This window comes from Mustela putorius, unplaced genomic scaffold (assembly GCF_011764305.1).
Source record: "Mustela putorius furo isolate JIRA1106 unplaced genomic scaffold, ASM1176430v1.1 tig00003845_pilon_pilon_pilon, whole genome shotgun sequence".
Lineage (NCBI taxonomy): Eukaryota > Metazoa > Chordata > Mammalia > Carnivora > Mustelidae > Mustela > Mustela putorius.
In genome coordinates this window covers 82,786,944-82,807,500 of record NW_025421998.1, presented here as the reverse complement: position 1 = coordinate 82,807,500, position 20,557 = coordinate 82,786,944, and the positions used below count along the sequence as shown (strand labels likewise).

The 20,557-nt window shown below is 42.1% G+C and overlaps 1 protein-coding gene across 1 annotated transcript in view; it reads right to left on the bottom strand.

Annotated features, from left to right (window-relative positions):
* The window catches only part of SND1 (staphylococcal nuclease and tudor domain containing 1), a 411,934-nt gene that overhangs the window by 376,332 nt on the left and 15,045 nt on the right, over positions 1-20,557 (bottom strand). Inside the window, exon 2 of the mRNA XM_004741837.3 lies at positions 5,088-5,237. Coding sequence (XP_004741894.1) covers positions 5,088-5,237 — 150 coding nt within the window. The remainder of the gene's footprint in view (positions 1-5,087; positions 5,238-20,557) is intronic.

The window sequence follows — 20,557 nt, the reverse complement described above, 5'->3', positions numbered from 1 at the left end:
CCTGCACTTGAATTTACAGTCTAGACCTAGATCAGTGCCCCCAAGTTCCCTCAGAAGAGAAATGAGGAAGGAGGGGGTAAGAGTTCAAGGAACATAGGATCTGCAGGACCTCGTGTGCAGAAAAAAAACGCAAAGCACGAAAGGTAAGTGTGCATAGATGTGCATGTTTACAACTGCCCAGAGCCAAAGAGCTTGGGCTACAGAGAGTAAACATTAACAGTACATCACTGGCGTGGAAAGGAAGCCTCTGCTAACCTTTTCAGACCATGAAGATTATCCCATGGGTCTACCCAATAAGCTTTTCTAAAAGAAAAACATCCAAAACATGCCAATCCAAAGATGGCAGTCCACCAACCCGCTGGGCTGATACTCAGAAAACCAGCAGTGTTACAGAACATCAGTAGGGAATGCTTCTAGGAAGACCTGATTCTGTGTAAGCTTTCTCAAAGACACAAAAACAAGCTTATCCTCATTCATCTAATGCTCTTTCCTCAAAGCATCCAAGAGCAAAAGAGCCAATCACTCGATGGTCCTACAAAGTTCATCATATTTTCATGCCCCATTTCCACCCCCTGCTCCACTCCCTAAAAATGAAAGGAGCCACCTGTCACCAAAGAGTCTTGTAATTGAAAAATGAGCCCAACTGTCAACCACATCACAAAAACTGTACTGAACAAACTAAAAATAAAGCTTCCTCCATTCTGATGACCTTAATGATTCACTTAATTCTAACAACAACCTGAGCCATGTCCTACAGCTACCTCATGTTCAGGATTCAGCTCTGAGGCCCCACCAGTATCAAATTCAGTAAAACGTGGTTTTCCTAAATACCTGGAAAAGCTCTGACAAAACAAGTACTCCTAAAGGACTTTGGTAAAAACTCATTCATCAAGGGTCAGTTCACAAGGACTATCTAGCACCTATGGGGAAACCTGCAATTTCTACCAACTAGACAAAAGTCCTAAAAGCTTTTAAGACTCGCTGAAGGAGACCCTTCTCTTTAACCTTAGGACCTCATATTTTACAGCTGGTAAGTCACTGGGCAATAAGAGAAAGCCACAGTGGAGGTCTTAGAAAGGACATATACCTAATCCTATAAGAAAAAATAACCTAATTTCTATAACCTTGCTTTTTTAAAACCAGCCTCTAGAGTCGTGTTCCACCCAGAGCTGGGCACATTCCCAAACCGCACAAGATTTTAGCTATGAAGAGAGGCAACTGAGAGACCCAAGGAAGCGACTGACCACATCACTCCTCGCAAGGCTAAGAGAGCACTCCAGGACAAATCTTTGTCCAAGTGTCCATACAGAGGACAGCCAGCAGAAGCCTATCTGCTGGAGAAAGCTACCCCAACACAGCCTCTCAGAACAACTCTAGGAATCAAGTACAGGAAAAGTTGCCCAAAGCATTTATCAAATGAGCTCCAGAATGGCCTCACAGGAAGGAAAGCTGTGGTCTATTCATGATGTCTCAGCACTCAATCTAAGAAGCAAATGGCTGTTAAGTAGCTGAGACTCCAAATCACCTCTTCCCTTTAAAATGCTCAACAGCAGGCAAGCTAGCAGCCTGCACTCTGCTCCCCGCCTCAAGCAAGGTCTAAGGTCTACTACGAGAAAATGAGTTTTTTAATTCCAATCTTTTCTTTGAACCAGGTAGACTCCTCCACTACTGAACAGATGTATGTTCAGTATGTGTATATATGTTCAGTGTATGTAAATCCTTAAAGCTAGCTACTTTTTTCCACACCCCAATGCTCAATACTTCTTATCCCATCTTCTAATCACCCCATCCACTGCCCCCCATGTGATATAACCAATTCCTCTATGGCTCACCACCCCACCATCCTAAGTCTTGAAGGCTCCACTGAACATAGGACCGTAACATTCATTTCTGGATTTCTCATGAAACCAACATAGGGCTTCACACTTAACAGGAACTCAGTAAATCTGTGGGAAATAAGTATGTAATTCCCACAGTGCCCGCCAGTGCAGTATCTAAACTGCCTAGAGTAGCTAGGCAACGCTAGGGATTAGCGTGGAACAGGGCAGTGACAACTGGGGACGTACAGTGGAGCTGTTTTTACTACCACAGGACTTAGGAGAGAATGGGGCTTCTTTGAAAGAAGGTATCACGAGTGAAGGCAGAGAATAAGGAACCAAATGATATTTGGGACAGTGATACAAAGGGAAGCAAATGAGCTATACCATCCCTGACTCCTCCTGAATGTGAAAAAAATAGACAACATGCTCCAAAACAAAGGAAAACCAGAGGAAAAGGGTAATGCCACATTCCACAATCCACTGATCCCCAAAAAGGAGAAGCTCAGTTTTTTAACCTCATTATTCACATGTTTATTCACTGTGTATCTGTTTCATGTCAGGCACTGACTAGGCTCAAGAACAGAGATGTGAGGTAAAGTCCCACCTCTCAAAGAGCTTACAGTGCAGTAGACAAAGACATACATATAAACATGGAATGAATGTGAGAATAACATTCAGCAGGGGAATAAATGAAATTTTGTTTCAAAAAGATCTGGGAACATATGGAGAAAGGATTAGAGGGGAAGATAATGTAGGCAGAAGGACCATTATGTCAGCATCCCTAGCAGACCATCAGAGTAGAAGAGAGAACAACGGGAGTAGCAATGAAGTTTTAAGAATGGAGAAGAGATCTCTTAAAGGAGGTGGACTCTTTCTAGGTCTTGATTAAGGCCTACATGTCACAGGGAAGAGCAAAGGAAATAGGGTTTCTGATTTGGGTTACCAGTTGGTGTCACTGGTCACTTGAGCCAAAGCAGCTTCAAAAGCGAGGTAGCAGGGGGGGTGGGGAAAAAACAGATTACAGCAGGGAAAAGAGAGACTGGATTATCGGATTATCAGGACAGATAAGTGGTGACTGCGGCTGAGAAAGGGTTAAATCTGCAACCATCAAATACTTCACATTTCCGGGACCTTTGAAGAGTTACCAGGATAAACAATGAGATGGAGCTGCTCTGGAAGAGAGAAAAAAAGCATGACACTGTACAAATATATGAAACTAGAATGAGGGCTGGGATCAGATCCTGTAGTATTCCCTCAGCTTGGAGAGTTCCTGTAAGATTTTACCGTACTATTACACAGAATACTGTTAAAACATTTTAGAACGAGTTCCAACTGGCCTTGTGTTCCTCTGCCCTAGATTCCCATCCACGAAACAGGAAATTAAAACCCAACCCTTCTTTCTCAGAGGCTATGTTGCATCTTTCTTCTGGGGCAATGAACTTAATCAGCCCTAGCCAGCCAGCATCGACTCTCCTTTCATGAGTACTCGAGCTGTTACACAACACACAACTGAAAGGAAAGTAACTATTCCAAATGTTGGTCAAGAAAAGCACTTAGGGGCCCCTGGGTGGCTCAGTGGGTTAAAGCCTCTGCCTTTGGCTCAGGTCATGATCTCAGGGTCCTGGGATAGAGCCCCACATCAGGCTCTCTGCTCAGCAGGGAGCCTGCTTCCTCCTCTCTCTCTCTGCCTGCCTCTCTGCCTACTTGTCATCTCTGTCTGCCAAATAAATAAATAAAATCTTTAAGAAAAAAAAAAGCACTTAGGATCCAAAATCTGAAATCTACTAAGAGGGAGTTAATCTTTAGGGCTTGGTCTAACAGTATTAGTACTAATAGTACTGGTATTTACAATAGAAATTAACAAATAGCAGTAGTGATATATATAGCAGTATATATATAGCAGTAACATTTATCAAGCACTTTACAGACACGTGCTAAACACTTGACATGATCTTGTTTCATCCTCACTAAACAACCCAATGTCTACACTATCACTATTCCTAATATGTGTGGTCACTGATGGAAGACCAATGAAAAAGAATTTCTTTGGCCTACCTTGTCATCAGCCCAAGAATCTAATTGGATTGCTGCTAACAGAATTATGGGGGACTTTTCTCCATTTTCTAGAATATGGATTCATTATTGTAATTTAAACAAAATGCCCCTTTATTATAGATTTTTTAAAACTTCATGTTTTCCTTAAACAGAAGATCCCCTGAGTTGCATTTTCTTCTTCACTTCCACATCAGGGAACAGCAGAGGTAAGGTGAGGTACCAAACTTGCCCAATTATCATCAAGTTGCAGAAAGGACAAGTAATTACAATCCAGAAATTTCACTTATGATGATAGCCAAGCACTACTTAAGAAGAGACAAAAACTGAGGTTTCAAAGTATGGGAGCCAAGAAGACTAAACCATGCCAAATTTGGACTCACAGCAGTTGCTAGGAGATGTAAGAACTGAAGGAGTCCAAAGCAGACCACAAAGACAGCAAGGTGGGCAGGCGTTAGAGGCAGGAAAACAGGGCAATGGAGGGGATCCTGGGACACAGGGTCAGAAGTCTCTCAAATCACCATAACACAATGGCTCTTGACTACTTGTGAGCCACAAGCTGCCTTAAGAAACCAATTAAAACTCCCTCCTTTAACAATGCATGTTTACACAAAACTTTGCAAACAATTTCAGGGGGTTCAAAGATGCCTTTAGGTGTTCATGGATCCAAGTTTAAGAATCTGTAATAAAGCAGAGGCACGCAGTATACTACTATTTATGAAAGGAAGAGTGTCTGCCGGGACAGGTGGTAAGTAGCTCTGGAAGGAGATACAACACACTAACCACATCAGTAGTCCCTGGAGAGAACAAGATTTCTTACTCTCTACCCTTCTGAATTTTGAACATGAAGAATTCAAACATAAATTAATATAAAAGAACTCTGCCATAACCAACAGCAACCTCAAATGACTGAGACAACCTGGCAAATATTCCAACCTAGGCCAAGAGAAGGAGTGAAAACATGGACAAACCAGAAAAGGCTCCAAGCTTAGGGGAAAAGGCAGGAGAAAAGGGCCAGAGACCGGGATCACTGCTAACAGTGGTGAATATGTAAACCCATGCAAGCCACGACACAGGTATGTCCAGACCCTCACTCCCATGATACAAAACTAATACCCAAAATACACAGGAAAAGATTACAAAACTTGCATTGGTCTAGGAGACTGGGCTACAACCTAGGTCCACAGCCTCAGGGAAGCCTCTGGAAGCACCTACCTCATCTGGGGTATCTTTTGCATCAGGCTGAGTTGCGGCTGCCCGGCGCGCAAGATTTCCGGCTCGAATGTTGCTTAGATTGATCTGCCTCTCGGGAGGAGGCCCGCCACGAGGCTGCCCTCTGACAATGATGGCACAGCCTGAGAGGACCTACAGAGGGAGAGAAAAAGAGAAAATTAACTGTCTAGAGGTAAGATTACCATAACAGGAGTTGTTCACTTACTGTATCCCCAACATCTTGAACAGTACTTGGATCCTTGGAGGCATTCAAATATTTATGCAATGACTTGTGAATGGCTAAATGAATGGGATTGTTTTTAATTTCTTTTTTTTTTTTTTTAAAGATTTTATTTATTTATTTATTTGTCTCAGAGAGAGAGAAAGAGAGCAAGAGAGCACATGCGCCCAAGCGGGCAGAGTGGCAGGCAGAGGCGGAGAGAGAAGCAGGCTCTCTGCCGAGCAAGGAGCCCTATGTGAGACTCAATTCCAGGATCCTGGGATCATGCATGATCTGAGCCGAAGGCAGAGGATTAACTGACTGAGCCACCCAGGCGTCCCTGTTTTTAATTTCATAAGAGAAATACTTACAGAAACATCGGGCTAGCTTCTCAAAAGATGGACCCAGAGATAGTAGAAGGAATTAAACAAACAATGGAATAATCATAAAATAAATAGACTGTTCAAGACAAAGAGGCATGTGAGACATGGAGATGAATGACGTTTGTAATTTCATCCCAGTGAGCACCACCACCATGTTCTTCTCAAATATTAAGAAGTTAATGTCTTGCCATCCACACATCCCATTCATTCTAGGATGGAGGCAAGGAATGGAAGGCCTAAGAAAAAGGGAAGCTGAAGGAAGAAGCCCCTAAGTCCATCTGCAAGGAAGTGAGTATTGGGCAATGCTACACTTCCGTTGCAGACAGCACTCAGTCTAGAGTAAGGAAGACATATGAAGTGATCTAGAAAGTCCACGCTCTCCAGGATTAAAACAGAAAAATCGAAGAGGCATCTTACAGCTTCCGAGCACAGTAGCTACTTTTAGCTCTCTAAATCAAAGGCACCAGGCATAGAACCCACTTGCAAAAGAGCTCTGAAGCTCGCTGGGATTTAACTTAAAATACATGCAGGGGAGAAGAAGGGAGGATTTCAAGTGGGAGAAGAGAAGAAAAGGCGTAGAGAAAAAAATGACAAACGTCACCCAGGCTATTCAAGTTGTCTTCGCTCAGCGAGGCACAATTTAATGAACAGATGGGCTCGGGCACTGGCTTCACTAGATCTGAGAAACTCCCAATCTCAACGTTTCAAAATAAGAAGTATTTGCTGAAAAATTAGGAGATAGAAGGTTGGAGAGTTCTGCCAACAGAGAGGCCTATGGTAGACAATACCATGGAGTTTTCTGTAAAGAAATGATGCCTAGAAAGGAAGGCACTCCTGTATACATTTGCTTAGTTAATACTTCGCCCTTGCCTCTCCACGTTAATTAGTGCTTTAAATTGTGAAATATAAATACTGAAGCACATTCAAACACACACATACACATTAAAAAATAAGCAAACAACTGAGTAACCACCACCCAAGTGAAGGACTAGGAACGCTGCTCGAACCTAGGCTCCCCTCTGCCCACTACTTATAGCCCCTTCCCCTGTCACCATTATGAAAATCCTTCCCTTGCTTTCCTGTACAGTTTTACCATTTATGTCTACATCTCTACACAGTATGGTTTCATTTTTTCCTATTTCTGAACTCTCTATAAATTAAGTCTACTGTGTGTGCCCATATGTAACTTGCTTTGTTTGCCTTTGTTTTGTTTTTCTTGGTGAAACTCATCTGTGTTGATGCAAAACACTTGTTTATTCACCTTCATGGCTATATATTTCATTGTATGAACAATTTTTATCCATCCTACCAGCTTTTACAGAAACTGTCGGACAAATACACATGTCCCAATTTTAAAACAATAGTGCTCTGATTAACATCACAGTATTCTCAATACTTTAATCATATAGACCTTAGTCTAAATGACTCTTCTCTGGCTACATCAGGACAACACATAAAAAAGACAGTCTTTCTCACCTAGTTACAAGTCATGCTCTTCATTTATACCCTTTCTGATCAAGTGCTACCAGCAATTAAACTCTACAGCTTCCAACCAAACAGCCTTTCTAACTGCCTCTCCTGAGAACCCATGCCCTGGGCATCAACCCTAGCAACTGACGTTCTAAAAAGACAAGCTTTCAAGGTGAAGCCAGGAACTGGATGCTTGGTGTTCCTGACATGAGAAGCACCAAAGAATGTAAAAGGAAAGAGCTGGGATCGGATTCATTTATAGTCCAGCCTCCGCAAGCAGCAGAAGCAAGAGCAGCATACTGCAGAATACCTGCGCTTGAAATCATTCACGCACAAGTTCTGAATGGGGCTGACCAGAGCCAAGCTACATACAGGATATAAACCAGAGCATTTGTCCCCAGTGCCTGTTCCTCAGTTGTAGACAACCTTTCACAAAAAGTAAAAAGCACTCCCAGGAGAAGCAGTACTTCTCAGCGAGCCCAGCTGGGAAAGCTAAGGTCCATCTACAAGAAAACCCACCTTAGCTGACCAAGGTAAACCCTGATGAATAAGCACTGACCTAGGCTAGAGGGGGGAAAGGTGCTTATTTCTCAAGTCTGACCCCAAAACAAAACAAAACAAAATAAAAACAAACAAACAAACAAAAAAAACACTGAAAAGTTCAAGAACAGAGTGACCATTGAGAAGAATCCCTTTGTCCCTAAATATCAGAAAGGTGCCTGCTACCTCTAATGCCTCTACCTAGTAAACCAGATCCCTGGGGGGTAATGGGTCTATTATAACTATTACCCTGGCCCCATAAAGTGTTTGGCAAACAACTTGTGCATAGGAATTTTGCAAAACTTCCTCTGTACCTCCTCGCCTCTCCCTGAATGCTATTTGGAAGACTCAGAACATCTCTGCATTATTGCACCAAATATGCCATTCAGACAACAGTCAATGCTTGGATTAGTATTGGAGAGAGAGGACTTCTTTTACAGGTTACTTGACACCTTTTATACTACTGAGTGTACAAATTCGGGTAGCAGGCACCAATTCAATCTCCTAACCATAAGAACAGATGCTCATTGTGGCAGGCACCGCCATTCCTATTCCCCCAGGAGAAGAGCACTGACACATGTAGATCTTTCCTATCAAACATGCTCCCCTCATTCAGCCATAGCCTTAGCAGAGAAACAGGAAAAGACTACGTCTGCAGACCGTTAAGAAAGAAGAGACCTATCTACAAGAGAAGAACTAGTTTCCTTCCTACTATTTACAGGAACTGAAATCGCATAAAGGAGGTGTAGTGTATGTTGAACTACCTCCATTTCAGCTTCTAAGGATTGTTAAACTCCTTCCACTTGCCTTATTTGCCAACAGGCTCTACTCAAGTTCTTCCTCAATTTAAAAAAAAAAAATTTTTTTTTTCTTTTAAGAACTAAAGCGAGGTGAGGGGGCACCAGAGGGGGAGATAGGAGAAGGGAGGGAGGGGCAGAGTGAGAAAGTGAGAATCTCAAGCAGGATCAACACCCAGCATGGAGCCCAGTGCAGGACTCAATCCCATAATCCTGAGATCATGACCTGAGCTGAAATGAAGAATTAGACACTTAACTGACTAAGCCACCCAGGCATCCCCCTCAATAAAAATATTTTAATGGTCTTCTCTTATGCAAAGTTCTTCAGCAAATAAAGCTAAGGAGAAATAGCTTCTGGAGGAAAAAAATATTTAAAGGGTCTTTAAAAATGTAAAAGACCAAACGTTTATGTCAAATTTAACTTGAATCTCCTATAGCACCAAATCATTTTTCCTCTCTGAAAGATCTGACACCTAAGCAGATAACATTTATAATTTTATTCACTGACTGATTCATTTATTCATTTATTAAATATATGCAAATCTGAGTACCTACTGTGTGCCAGGTGTTGTTCTAGGAAAGTGACATACTCAGTGAAATAAAACAGACAAAAGTATCCACTCTCAGAGAGCTGACATTCTAGTAGGAGGAGACAAACAATAAACATAAGTAAATAAAATACAGTGTTTATCAGAATTTTAATTTCAGAAGAATCATGTTAAGACTGAGAGGAAACTGTCACAGATAATTGTTCTGCCAAAGCTGTACTGATTCATGTTGCAAACTTTCATGGATGCAGTAATTATCCTTAATTGCTAATTTATAGGGCATAAAAAGCAAGTCATATGGTAACTGCTTTATCCAATTATATTAATAAAATGACATACTCTAGAAAAACGATCTTAGCCCTACCTGATAAAGCAGGAGGTTTGTGAAAACAGCTGTCACAATGAATCAGTTTGATTGAGGTTATGGATTAGACATTTCTCAGCTCTGCCAATAAAGGTTGCAAAGGGACTGGTGTGATTCAGAGGACCTGGCTTCAGGGCACAAGTTAGATGGTGACAAAGGCTGAGACAAGCCAGCTATGCAGGAAAATAGGGACTCAAACTGTTCAAGCCCACTTACAGGTTTACAGGGAGATTTACCTACAGTGAAACACCTTATAGGGAGCCACTAAAATGTTGCCCAGCAACAGAATACCACATTAAAACTTCACTAGATCCTGATAGATGAGTCGGTGTACGTAACTCTTAAACCCCCAGACCATAGACATTAAGGCGGAAAAAACCTTAGCTATGCTATATACTTAAGGAAAAGAAAGTGATGGTACAGGAATCCATTTAAGTTTGGGGCACCTGGGTGGTGCAGGTGGTTGAGTGTCCAACTTTTGGTTTCAGCTCAGGTTGTGATCTCAGGATAGTGAAATCAAGCCCCGCATCAACTCCACACTCAGCACAGAGCCTGCTCGGGCTCCTCTCTCCCTTGACCTCTCCCCCTTACACATGCTCTTTCTCTCTCTCAAATAAATAATCTTTTTCAAAAAGGAAAATCCATTTAAGTATGACAATAAAGCCAGCATTTTTTTTTTCACAGTACCAAGAGTAAAAGTCATCTTGGCCTAAGAATGGAATCTTATTAGCTGAGAACATCTCATTAAGCTCTTCAAGGAGAACTAGATTAACAGATATATCTGCCTATTAAGATTCAAGAGGAATATCTTAGCAACACCTGCCAATATGGAGACCTAATATAAATAAGGGGAGCGACTTGATGAACATTAATGTTACCAATAAGGCCCAAAATAAACCCACATGTTTATGGCCAAATGATTTTCAAAAAGGGTACTAAGATAACGCAGTTGGGAAAGAATCTTTTCAGTGAAAATGTGCTGAGAAAACAGTACCTGCAGGCAAAAGAATAAAGCTGGACCTCTACCTCACATCACATACAAAACTTAGCTCAGAAAGTAGCCAACTTAAATGTAAAACCCTTAGGAAAAAAAATACAGGTATAAATCTTCATGACTTTGGAGTAGGCAATGGTTTCTAGACATGATGCCATCTTACAAAGCACAAGCAAACAAAAAAAAAAGATAAACTGGCTGTCAAAATTAAAAGGTAGGGACTCAATGAACACTATAAATAAAGTGAAAAGACAGTATTTACAAAACATATCTGATGAGGATCCAGTGTCTAGAATAAGGAACTAATAGAACTCGATAAAAAAAATTTAAAAAAAAGACACAATTAAAAAAGGGAAATAGATGTGCATATACTTTGCTAAAGAAATATACACATGATCAATAAGTACATGAAAAATACTCAACATCATTAGTCACAGGGGAAATGCAAATCAAAGCCACAATGACTTGGGCGGTGTCTGGGTGGCGTTTAGTCAGTTAAGGGTCTGCCTTTGGCTCAGGTCATGATCTCAGGGTCCTGGGACAGAGCCTTGCATCAGGCTCCCTGCTCAGCGAGGGTCTGCTTCTCCTACTCCCTCTGTGCTCTCTCTTTCTCTCTCAAGTAAATAAGTAAAATCCTTAAAAAAAAAAAAAAAAGTAAAATCCTTACCAAAAAAAATGCCACAATGGTTCCTTCAGCCTCTAGGATAGCTTTAATCAAGAATACCAACAATAATAAGTGTTTGCAAGGATGTGGAGAAATTAGAACCCCCCTACATTGTTGGTAATCCAGTCATTCTGGAAAACAGTGTGACAATTCCTCAAAAGTTAAACAAAGCATTATCATATGACCTAACAATTCCACTCCTAGGTTTATACCCAAGAGAATATGACCACACAAAAACTTGCACACAAACGTTTATTCCAACACTGTTCATAAGAGCCAAAATGAGTGGAAACAACCTAAACGTCCTTCAAATGTGAGTAAATAAAATGTGGTATATCCATAAAATGGAATATTTGGAAATAAGAAATGAAGTACTGCTTAATACTACATGAACGAACCTAGAAAACATTACAGTAAATTGAAAGAAGCCAGACAGAAAAGCTAACACATTTTATAATTCTGTTTATATGAATGTCCAAGACAGGCAAATCCATAGACAGAAAGAGCATTAGTGGCTCCAAGGGCTGGAGGCAGGGGAGCTAATGGGTATAGGGTTTATCTTTTCACGTTCGAGAATTCGACAGTGTTGAACATTATGTAAACACAGTAAAAGCCACTGAATTGTATACTTTAGAAGGGTGAATTTTATGGTGTGTGAATTTATTTCAGTAAAATAAAAATTTAAACATCCAACATGGAAATACAAAACCTTGGTGGCATAAGATGTACACTTTGCTATAGAGCATTCCCGTATCTAGCAGGAAGATTAGACACTTAGCTGATCAACACTAACAAAAAAACAAAATTGTGATAAAAAGGCAGCTGACTCAGAATCAAAAGTTAGGGATGGTGACTCACCAAAAAAAGTAGAGGGCTACTATAAACTTTCAAGTCCACTAGAAATAACAAGGTAGAAGTCACAGGAAGGAAGGAGAATTTCAGCGAAATCTGCAAAGCTCTAAAATGATGAAAACAATATAAACGCTTCTTGAGAAAGAAAACATCAAGGAGAATGAACTCCTTTCCCTCTGGGGCACAGAGAGAAGAACCAGGAAAGTCACTGGGCAGAAAGAGCCATGGTGCCATCTGGAAACTGGGGACAATTATACCCCAAGCTACAGGGGCAGGGGCTGCATGTCAGAGTGACAGAGCAGCAGGCCAGGGCCCCTTCCCTGGACAGGCATTTTCTCTACCTAAAAACACCAACAGGGGATGGGGAAGGAGCTGTTGTGGATAGGGTAGGAAAGCTTTTATTAGATACAATTTCATGAAGCAAAAAACTATTAAAAAAAAAAAAAACCAACAGAATTAAAGAGTAACTGAAGAGAAACTAAATTGGGGAAAATTTCAGAAGTATATCAGGAAAAAGCTTCTTGGCAGCCAGAGCTGTTGCCTCCACAAGAAGAATCATCACTTGAAAATTAAAAAGTCATTGAGACAAAGAGCAAGCAATCCCAGAAGAACATAAGCTGTGTGGTCTGGGAGGTCTTTCCCAGAATCTCGCCAACACAGCCAGCTTTTTCTTTCTTTTTCTGGCAAGAGCAGAAGGCAAACCTAAATTAGAAGCCCAGCATTCAAACACGATGAACTGGAAGCCTGTGGCCTCAGGGCAAGTTATTCATTTCACCGGCTCTGGGCGCACCAGCACATTCAGCAGAGCCCAACAGAAGCACCCGCTCCTTGCTCCTCGGGCCAGCTCTACAGTAAACTGGTCCTCAGTTGGAAAATCGGGCAGTTTACACCTCACAGGGACTATAACAATCATCTACAGAGAGAGGGCAGCTAAAGAGAACACCTAATCTGTGCCCTTTTATTTTAGAGATGAAAAACCTGCACATAAAACAAGTGAAATGACTTTTGCTGACAAAAAATACTAACGACTGAGCACAGACTGAACACGAGGTTCCCCAGGCCTGACGTTCCACTATGCCAACACATGTAGAAACAAGTATCTGGGGAGCAGAGGCCTATTAGGCGGTATCTGAAGTTACCTGCAGATTAAATCTGAGGTTACCTACTGATTAAATCTCTTTCCGAATTACAATCTCCATTTTTTATGTGTCAGCAGAGCAGGTGTCAAAGACTAAATCACTAAGCAAGGAAAGCTTCCATGGGCTGGCTGCCTGAAATCAAACCAACACTTCTTAAATACCACCATATGCAAGGCAAGCAGAGACCTAAGAGTCCAATGTTACAAAAGAACACCCAAAAAGGAAACACAAAGGAAGACAACTCCAGAATGATAAAAACAGGACTGGCAAATGACAGCCCGCTGGCCAAATCCATCCTACCGCCTGCTTTTGTACTATCTATGAGCTAAAAATGGCTTTCACATTTTCAAATAGCTGGGGGGAAAAAAATCAAAAGGGTATTATGTAACATATGAAAAGAGTATGAAATTCAAATTTCAGTGTCCATAAATAAAGTTTTATTGGAATATGGCCAAGATCATTTGTTTGTCTATGGCTGCTTTCACACTGGAAGCAGAGTTGAGTAGCTTCAACAGAGACCGTATGGCCTGCAAAGCCTAAAATATTTACTACCTGGCCCGTTACAGAGTCAGTTTGCCAACCTCTGATGTATTATGACAAGGAAGTGAGATGAAAACTAGTCTTATGGTAGTCTAAATAGCAAGTGCACAGCAAAAATAAATTCTGGACTACCACTCCAACTTATACAAACTGCTCCTTTTTGTAATCAGAGAAGGGACAGTGGTATGTGGCAATAAGAATTTAGTTTCAGAATCAAATCAATGTGAGTGGTAACCTTTGAAAGTTAACTGGCTCTATCTGCCTCAGTTTCCTCATTCATAAATATTCATAAAATACAGGAGACTACCCATGAGGGTTGTAATGAAATCTGAACAAGAACAGCTGGCCCGGGGCACCTGGGTGGCTCAGAGGGTTAAGCCTCTGCCTTCAGCTCAGGTCATGGTCCCAGGGTCCTGGGATCAAGTCCCACATCAGGCTCTGTGCTCAACGGGAGCCTGCTTCCTTCTCTCCCTCTGCCTGCCATTTCTTCTGTTTGTACTCTCTCTCTGTCAAATAAATAAATAAAATCTTTTTTTTTTTTAATAAATAAAATCTTAAAAAAAAAAATAGCTGGCCAAAAGACCCAGTTACAGCCAATATTGCTTAAGAAATGGCTCAGGGGCACCTGGATGGCTCAGGGAGTTAAGCGTCCGACTCCTGATTTTGGCTTAGGTCATGATCTCCGGGCTGTGAGATCAAGCTCCACACTGGACTCTGTACTCAGCAGGGAGTCTACTTGGAACTCTCCCTCCCTCTTCCTCTGCCCCCTCCCCGCACCCAAAATAAATAAATCTTTAAAAAAGAAAAATGGTTCAAAGTGTAGTCTCAAGTAAAGACTGTAAGAATATGTACAATAGAAAAAAGTGCACATTTCCTCCAGGAGTATAAAACATCAAAATCATGGAAAATTCACCAAAAACTGAATTCAATCAGAAAAGATTAAATAATCCATAATCTACTTTCCCTATTTATCAGCTAAGATACTCCTGTCTAGGAGAGTAGATTTAAGTGCTTATGTCAGTATCTTGGTCCTCAGAGGTTATGATAAAGAAGTACTATAACTTACATCTGCACTGAACTTTATCCCTGATAAAGTGTGGTGATACTCATAGCCTCAGACGACCATGAACTCTGAAATCAGTCTTGAGTCTAAAAGCAAATTCATGTGAAAAAGCATTCCAAGCACTGGGTATTCCCTCACATATAAATGAGAACAACATTACTATCACCATCCTCTCTGGGTTGTTGGGATGACTAAGTAAGATGCCTCACAGTACCTGACACCTAGCAGGTACTCAGTAAAAGCCAAGGACACATTGGTCTCTCTCCCCTCCCCCACCCTCACTCTCCACCCCTCTTCATCCTCAACAAATTGGAGCAGGCACATTTATCCTCACCTTGCAACAGAGGAAACTGTAGCACAGTTATGTGGTACAGCTGACCTAGAACCCAGGTTTTCCTAGCACACTCCCAGGAAACACCAAATGCTAAATTTTTGAGAACTGTGAGTCAAAAAATTGGCACCTAAAGGTGATGGCAGGCAAACTAGGTGAAAAGAGTCAAAGGTACAAGCTTCTAATTAAAAAATACATAAGTCATGAAGATGTCATGTACAGCATGGCAACTACAGATAATACTGTATTGTATATTTGAAAGTTGCTAAATCTTTTTTTTTTTTTTAAAGATTTTACTTATTTACTCAAGAGCAAGCGAGAGAGAGAAAGAGCGAGAGAGAGAGAACACCAGCAGGGTGAAGGGCAGAGGAGGAGGCAGACTCCCCACTGAGCAGGGAGCCAGCCTGCGGGATCCCATCCAGGACTCCAGGATCATGACCCAAGCAGAAGGCAAACATCTAATGACCGAGCCACCCAGGCACCCCTGCTAAGAGAAATCTTAAAAGATCACAAGAAAAAAAGTTCTGGAATTATGTATGGTGACTGAGAGTAAGCAGACTTATTATGGTGATCATTTTACACTATCCAATATCACACTGTTATGCTGTACACCTGAAACTAATATATGTTGTGTATCAATTCTACCTTAATAAAAAAAAAAAAAAAAAAAAAAAAACTGGTAGCTTACATAAAACGCCAAGGTTGTAGCTTACTCCTGCACAAATAAAGCCTCACCATGAAGGAAGTAACTCAATCTCTGGGAAGCCCATACCAGGGGTGTCCCCAGTATGACAGTCCTCTGCAGAACCAAGTCCTCGTTACTCGATGCTGAGCTCCACTGTGGTCAAGGACCCAGAGATTGAGACAATTACTCAGAAATAAGAGAAGAACTCAGGAAGAACTATATGGCAGGCAAATGTGAGCGTCATTTCACAGAAATCCATTCCAGTTGTCAAAAGAAAACTTCAAAGTGAGCGACAGTCACGTGTAAAAATTACCAAAAGAAGAAGAAGAAAAAATTAATTGACTTTAGAACATAAAAGATTATCCCTAAAGGACTCTGACCCCTCTACTGAATGGTTATGGTCAAGTACTTGGACTATAATAAAGGGAAAGAAAAATTACTGCAGTGAGCAGGGCTTTTGTTGGAGACTTCACTGTTTAAATTTAAAGTGGCCCCCAGGTGTCATCCTGAAGTGATCTTAAGCACAAAGAAAGATGCTGTGACGTTCCTTACAGAGTAAAGGTTAAATAAATTTCATTCGGGCATGAGTTATAGTGCTTTTAGTCATTAGTTCAATGTTAATGAATCAACAATATATATTAAAATAAGATGTCTTTAAACAGAAGCACATACAGAACAATCTATCCATTAGGTACCTATCACTCGATGAATATATAAGGACCAGAGGCTGGCAGGAACCTAACCCTGTATCTCTTACGGGAGAGATGGTTCCGTATTCTCTCATTCACAACTTTACAGAACAGAACTACCATGAATAAGAACTATAATACATTCAGAGAAAACAATATGGCAGCTGAGGACTCTGGATGAAGGGAACGTAGAAGTGATGTGTACTATCCTTGCCATGTTTAAGTAAGTTTGAAATTTTTCAGGTAAAGTTTTAAAAAAAATTTAGGTGCTAAACATACCAGGCTGCCTTAGAGTCTTATGACAAAACAATCACTAAAACTGGATCTCACTGGTAGTTCTGAAGATGGTGGTTGGTTTGCTCCTCACCTCCCTCCCTCCCCTGCTCTATGCACACAACACTAAGAAAATGAATGTCAAGTTGTTACTGTGTTGCAAGGACATCTTTTGATGTGATCCATTCACCCCTGCACTTTCTTCCTCCAAATAAAATACAGTGCTTTCAAATCACAGAATTCAAATGTCCTCTGAGTGCACCGTTCAAAAAGGCGAACACACCCAAAAAGGGTCTCAGGTTTTAGGGAGAGTCCCTCTTTCTTCCTAGGTTAGTCAGCTGCTGGGGATTTTTAAATTTACATGTGTGATCTAATTAGGTTTTATATTCAGCAAACCAGAAACTCCTTAATGTCTCAAAAGTTCTAAAAAACAACTGATGGGAGTTCAGTTATAGTAATGGAGAAATTTTGTGTGTGTGTGTGTGTGTGTGTGTCAGAGAGAGCGAGAGCTCACAAGCAGAGGGAGCAGCAGGCAGGGACAGAAGCCGGCTCCCCGCTGAGCAAGGAGCCTGAGGTGGGACTTGATCCTTAGGACCCTGGGATCATGACCTGAGCCAAAGGTGGACAGTTAACCTGTTGAGCCACAGATGTCCCAGTTGAGAATATTCTATAAGAGACAAGAGCACCAAACACATTTTTAGTTTCAGTGAAACCTTATAAGCGTGGCTATGGTAATCTCTTTACCCCTCAGAGTGATCCTTTTTTATTATCAAAGAGGAACAGGATTATCAAAAACAATGCCTGAGTCCCCCACGCTTATCTAGAGGGGTGTCTGGGAGATGCCAAAAGAAATTCTGTTAATATGCAATGCATTGGATTTTCTTGGTTCTTAACAAAATCCTAAAATTTCCTCCTCCTGTCCCCCATACATCTGGCCTTCTCTACAATGCAAGTTGTCCAGATCAAAAGGGAGGACAGTAGAGTAGGATTTTCAGCAAACATGCGGAGGGAACAGAAGAAGGGTCTCTGCGGCTAGTCACCTCCCGCTAGAAAGCACCGCCCAGTTCTATCACTGCAGCCATCAGGGCTACAGACTGGAGGGAAAAACGACCCAGTTCAGTCCCATCATCTTTCAACTGAAACAAAAGAATTTTAAAAAGGCATAAGTGAGAAGGATGCACAGAAAGCCTCTGAAAAAGATTACAGACCAGCAATCACTTGAGAACTTGTTAGAAATGCAGACACTCCAATTCTACCCAGGACCTCCAGGAGCAGAATCTGCATTTCAATAAGACCCTTGAGTAATGGGTATGCACAATAAAGTTATTGATTGCCAGTCTCTATCCCCACCCTAACTGCCTAGCTCAGAAACATGTTCTCCAGCAAATTCAGCTTAGGTGTTTTCCTCAAAGAGGCCAACCCAATTCTCAGACTGGTTGGGATAGCCTTGCTTTATGTACTCTCTGACTACTCTGTATTTCTTCTCACAGAATACATCACAACACTAAACAGAAGAGCTGTTTGTTTACTGCTGGTTTTTCCCAAGAAGCTACAAGATCTGTGAAGACAAGGACAAGGTCTACCCTACTCATCCTCATGGCCCCAGAGCACAGAACAAGACCAGACACAAAGGAAGCATTATTTTTTTAATAAATGAGTGGCCCTACTGTGTATAAAGCACAGTGCCAGGCTCGGGAGAGAGGGCCCAAGAACAATCAAGACATGGTCCTTGTCCTTAATTAAACAACTCCTAGCTTACCGGATTTCTGATGAAGCTAACAAGAGCCACAATCTCAAGAGCGTGTGCCACACTCACAGCTGTTTTCCTATTTCTCTGCCAAATGACAAGCAGCCCGAAGGCCTGTCACCCACCCCCTCGGCACAACCCACAGACAAGCATGTCCTCACCTTAGTCCTCCTCCCTTCATCCAGGATTCTCCACTTCCAGAGCTCATTACCTTGCCTGGCCTTCTCTCCGCCCTCCCTAATGCAGCCCCAACTATCTTCAGCTTTGTTCCATTCACCCCTAGGAAGTTTGTGTTATTTCTGGGAACATTTTCTTCAGCCCCCTTTCCTCAGCAGTCCTCTTATTAGAAGATGTCGAATTTCCCTTGTTACCTCCTTCAAAAACTCTTAGCTAACTCATTTCTAACCACTCAATTGATTATTTCCTGTGAGCTGTCAAGTCTACTCCATTCAACAGGAACCACTCGAATCTATACCCCAGACCACAATGGAGAATCTCCCAATTAAGTGTTCAATATTCAACTGTCTTCCCACTACCCTCAGTCACTTCCTATATCCCCCAAAGGGACAATAAGCAAATACGATAATTTCTTCTACGATTATATTCTCCATGATTCTTACATTTATTCTTACTTAATAGGCAAGAATGTCTCGGTAGGCTTATACCCCAAAGCCTGTATCCAAATACCAAGGTAACAAAAATATATTTGAATGCCTTAAGTGGAAGCAACGAAACTAATGCTACTTCCTTTTTATCTTCAGAGAAATGTAAGTGGATAGGCAGAGAGCACACTGTGACAGAGAGGGAAGTGCTCAGAGAGGGCACAAGCAAGCCTGGGCTACCGCTGAGCCAGCGCACAGCAGTCTCTGACAGCCCCGGAACTCACCGTCCCCCAACCAGACCCCAGGTGGCATCCAATGTGGCCACAAGAAACACCAAACTGTAGACTCCAGGGTTCACGTAGAGGCCCCTTCTAAGCGCTGTACTGCACAAAGCCTTACAGATGTGCTCCTGTGCCAGCTGTGAGCACAGTGAGCGATGACAAGGGTGGTGCCTTCTGAGTGTTTTCCACATGATTACCAAATAATGACGGACTGGAGCCCTTGTCCAAAGATTTGGTTAGGGACTCCCAGAAATTTTAAAGCCATGAAAGCACATTAAAAAGTTACTGATGTGCACCTTTTCTTAAACGCTTGAAAATATACACTCCTATAGTATTTGGCCTCAGCCTGTCTTATGGGTTCAATAACGGAGGCGGTTTTTCTGCTCACACACATTTCATCCATGTGCCCACGCTGTTCCTGCACTACTTTGTGTGGTCACGTGAGAGGGCTGAAGATCACACGCCTCTCAAATTTCCATGTCCGCACCGCAGGTGGAAGACGCGGCTCCCCAAACACGAAGGCTTCTTCTTTCTTCTCTTTTTTTTTTTTTTTTTAAGATTTTATTTATTTATTTGACAGACAGAGATCACAAGTAGGCAGAGAGGCAGGCAGAGAGAGAAGAAGGGAAGCAGGCTCCCTGCTGAGCGGAGAGCCTGATGCGGGGCTCGATCTCAGGACCCTGAGATCATGACCTGAGCTGAAGGCAGAGGCCTTAACCCTCTGAGCCACCCAGGCGCCCCCTTCTTTCTTCTCTTAAGGAAACCCAAGAAAAAGTTGTTCCTGATGACAAAGGAGGCCACCCCTCCACCCTGGAGGAACTGATGTGGGCGAAGCAGGGCTCGCTACAGCAGGGTGGAGAAGTCAGGGCCGGCACCCCGGGAGCTGGCACTCTGGGAGCTGCCTACTTCAGGCGCTACTTGGTTGTTGGGTCAGTCCAGTCCTCATCCCTGACTCTGACTCTGTCCTCCTCAGCATCCTCAATGCTCAGAGGAAGGAGGGAAGTGGCCCCTTGATTCCTGATCCAGGGAGGCAACGGCCAGAGGGCAGCTATTACCCTCCTAGCCTCCATGGCTGTAGCTGCCATCTCTGACTTCTCACAGCACCGCTGGCACAGTGGCCCAGGGTACAAAATGTCACATCGCAGCCCAGTAATTAGGAGAGGAAGGAGAGCTGACACCAGATACAGCTAAATAAAGCACACCAGAGACCCTGAAATACCTGAGAGAAATGAAAATTATTGCCTTTCGTAGTATTTCTCAGGTTTGCTGCCTTAAAGTCCTACGCATTCTT